Source organism: Trichechus manatus, unplaced genomic scaffold, assembly GCF_000243295.1.
Source record: "Trichechus manatus latirostris isolate Lorelei unplaced genomic scaffold, TriManLat1.0 scaffold00063, whole genome shotgun sequence".
Taxonomy (NCBI): domain Eukaryota; kingdom Metazoa; phylum Chordata; class Mammalia; order Sirenia; family Trichechidae; genus Trichechus; species Trichechus manatus.
This window is the reverse complement of record NW_004443999.1, coordinates 4,268,181-4,268,797: the sequence shown is the minus strand read 5'-3', so window position 1 is coordinate 4,268,797 and position 617 is coordinate 4,268,181. Positions and strand designations below refer to the sequence as shown.

Genomic DNA, 617 nt, shown 5'->3' with positions numbered 1-617 from the left:
AAGCGGGTATTTATTACCCAGCTGAACAATAGCTGAATTAGTGACTATAAATTGACCTATATTTTGTTCATTAACTGAGAGTAAATGTACGGAAAAAAATAACATAATAGGGGAGGTTAACCCTATTTGAAACAAATAACCGCAGTCACGTGGACATTCCTCCACAAGTGACTCGGCAGTCAGGGCCCAACTAGCCTTCCCGGCTCCCCTTGCTCCTTAGGAAAGGCGGGGGTCTCGGAAGGGCGCGGCCGGGGGCGGAGCAGGGGCGGGTCCCCGAGGAGGCGGAGACAAGATGGCGGCCCAGAGTGCTTGGAGGACTTAAGAGGCACGGCGGGGCCACGCCCCGGGCAGGAGGGCCGCTCTGTGCGCGCCCGCTCTATGATGCTTGCGCGCGTCCCCCGCGCGCCGCGCTGCGGGCGGGGCGGGTCTCCGGGATTCCAAGGGCTCGGTTACGGAAGAAGCGCAGCGCCGGCTGGGGAGGGGGCTGGATGCGCGCGCACCCGGGGGGAGGCCGCTGCTGCCCGGAGCAGGAGGAGGGGGAGAGCGCGGCGGGCGGCAGCGGCGCTGGCGGCGACTCCGCCATAGAGCAGGGGGGCCAGGGCAGCGCGCTCGCCCCG

The 617-nt window shown here is 64.8% G+C and overlaps 1 protein-coding gene across 1 annotated transcript in view; it reads left to right on the top strand.

Moving 5' to 3' along the window:
• The first annotated feature begins 473 nt into the window (after positions 1 to 473).
• The window catches only part of MBD2 (methyl-CpG binding domain protein 2), a 58,786-nt gene continuing 58,642 nt past the window's right edge, over positions 474 to 617 (top strand). The window contains exon 1 of the mRNA XM_023733941.1: positions 474 to 600. Within this exon, the coding sequence (XP_023589709.1) occupies positions 489 to 600 (112 nt within the window). The 5' untranslated portion in view covers positions 474 to 488. The remainder of the gene's footprint in view (positions 601 to 617) is intronic.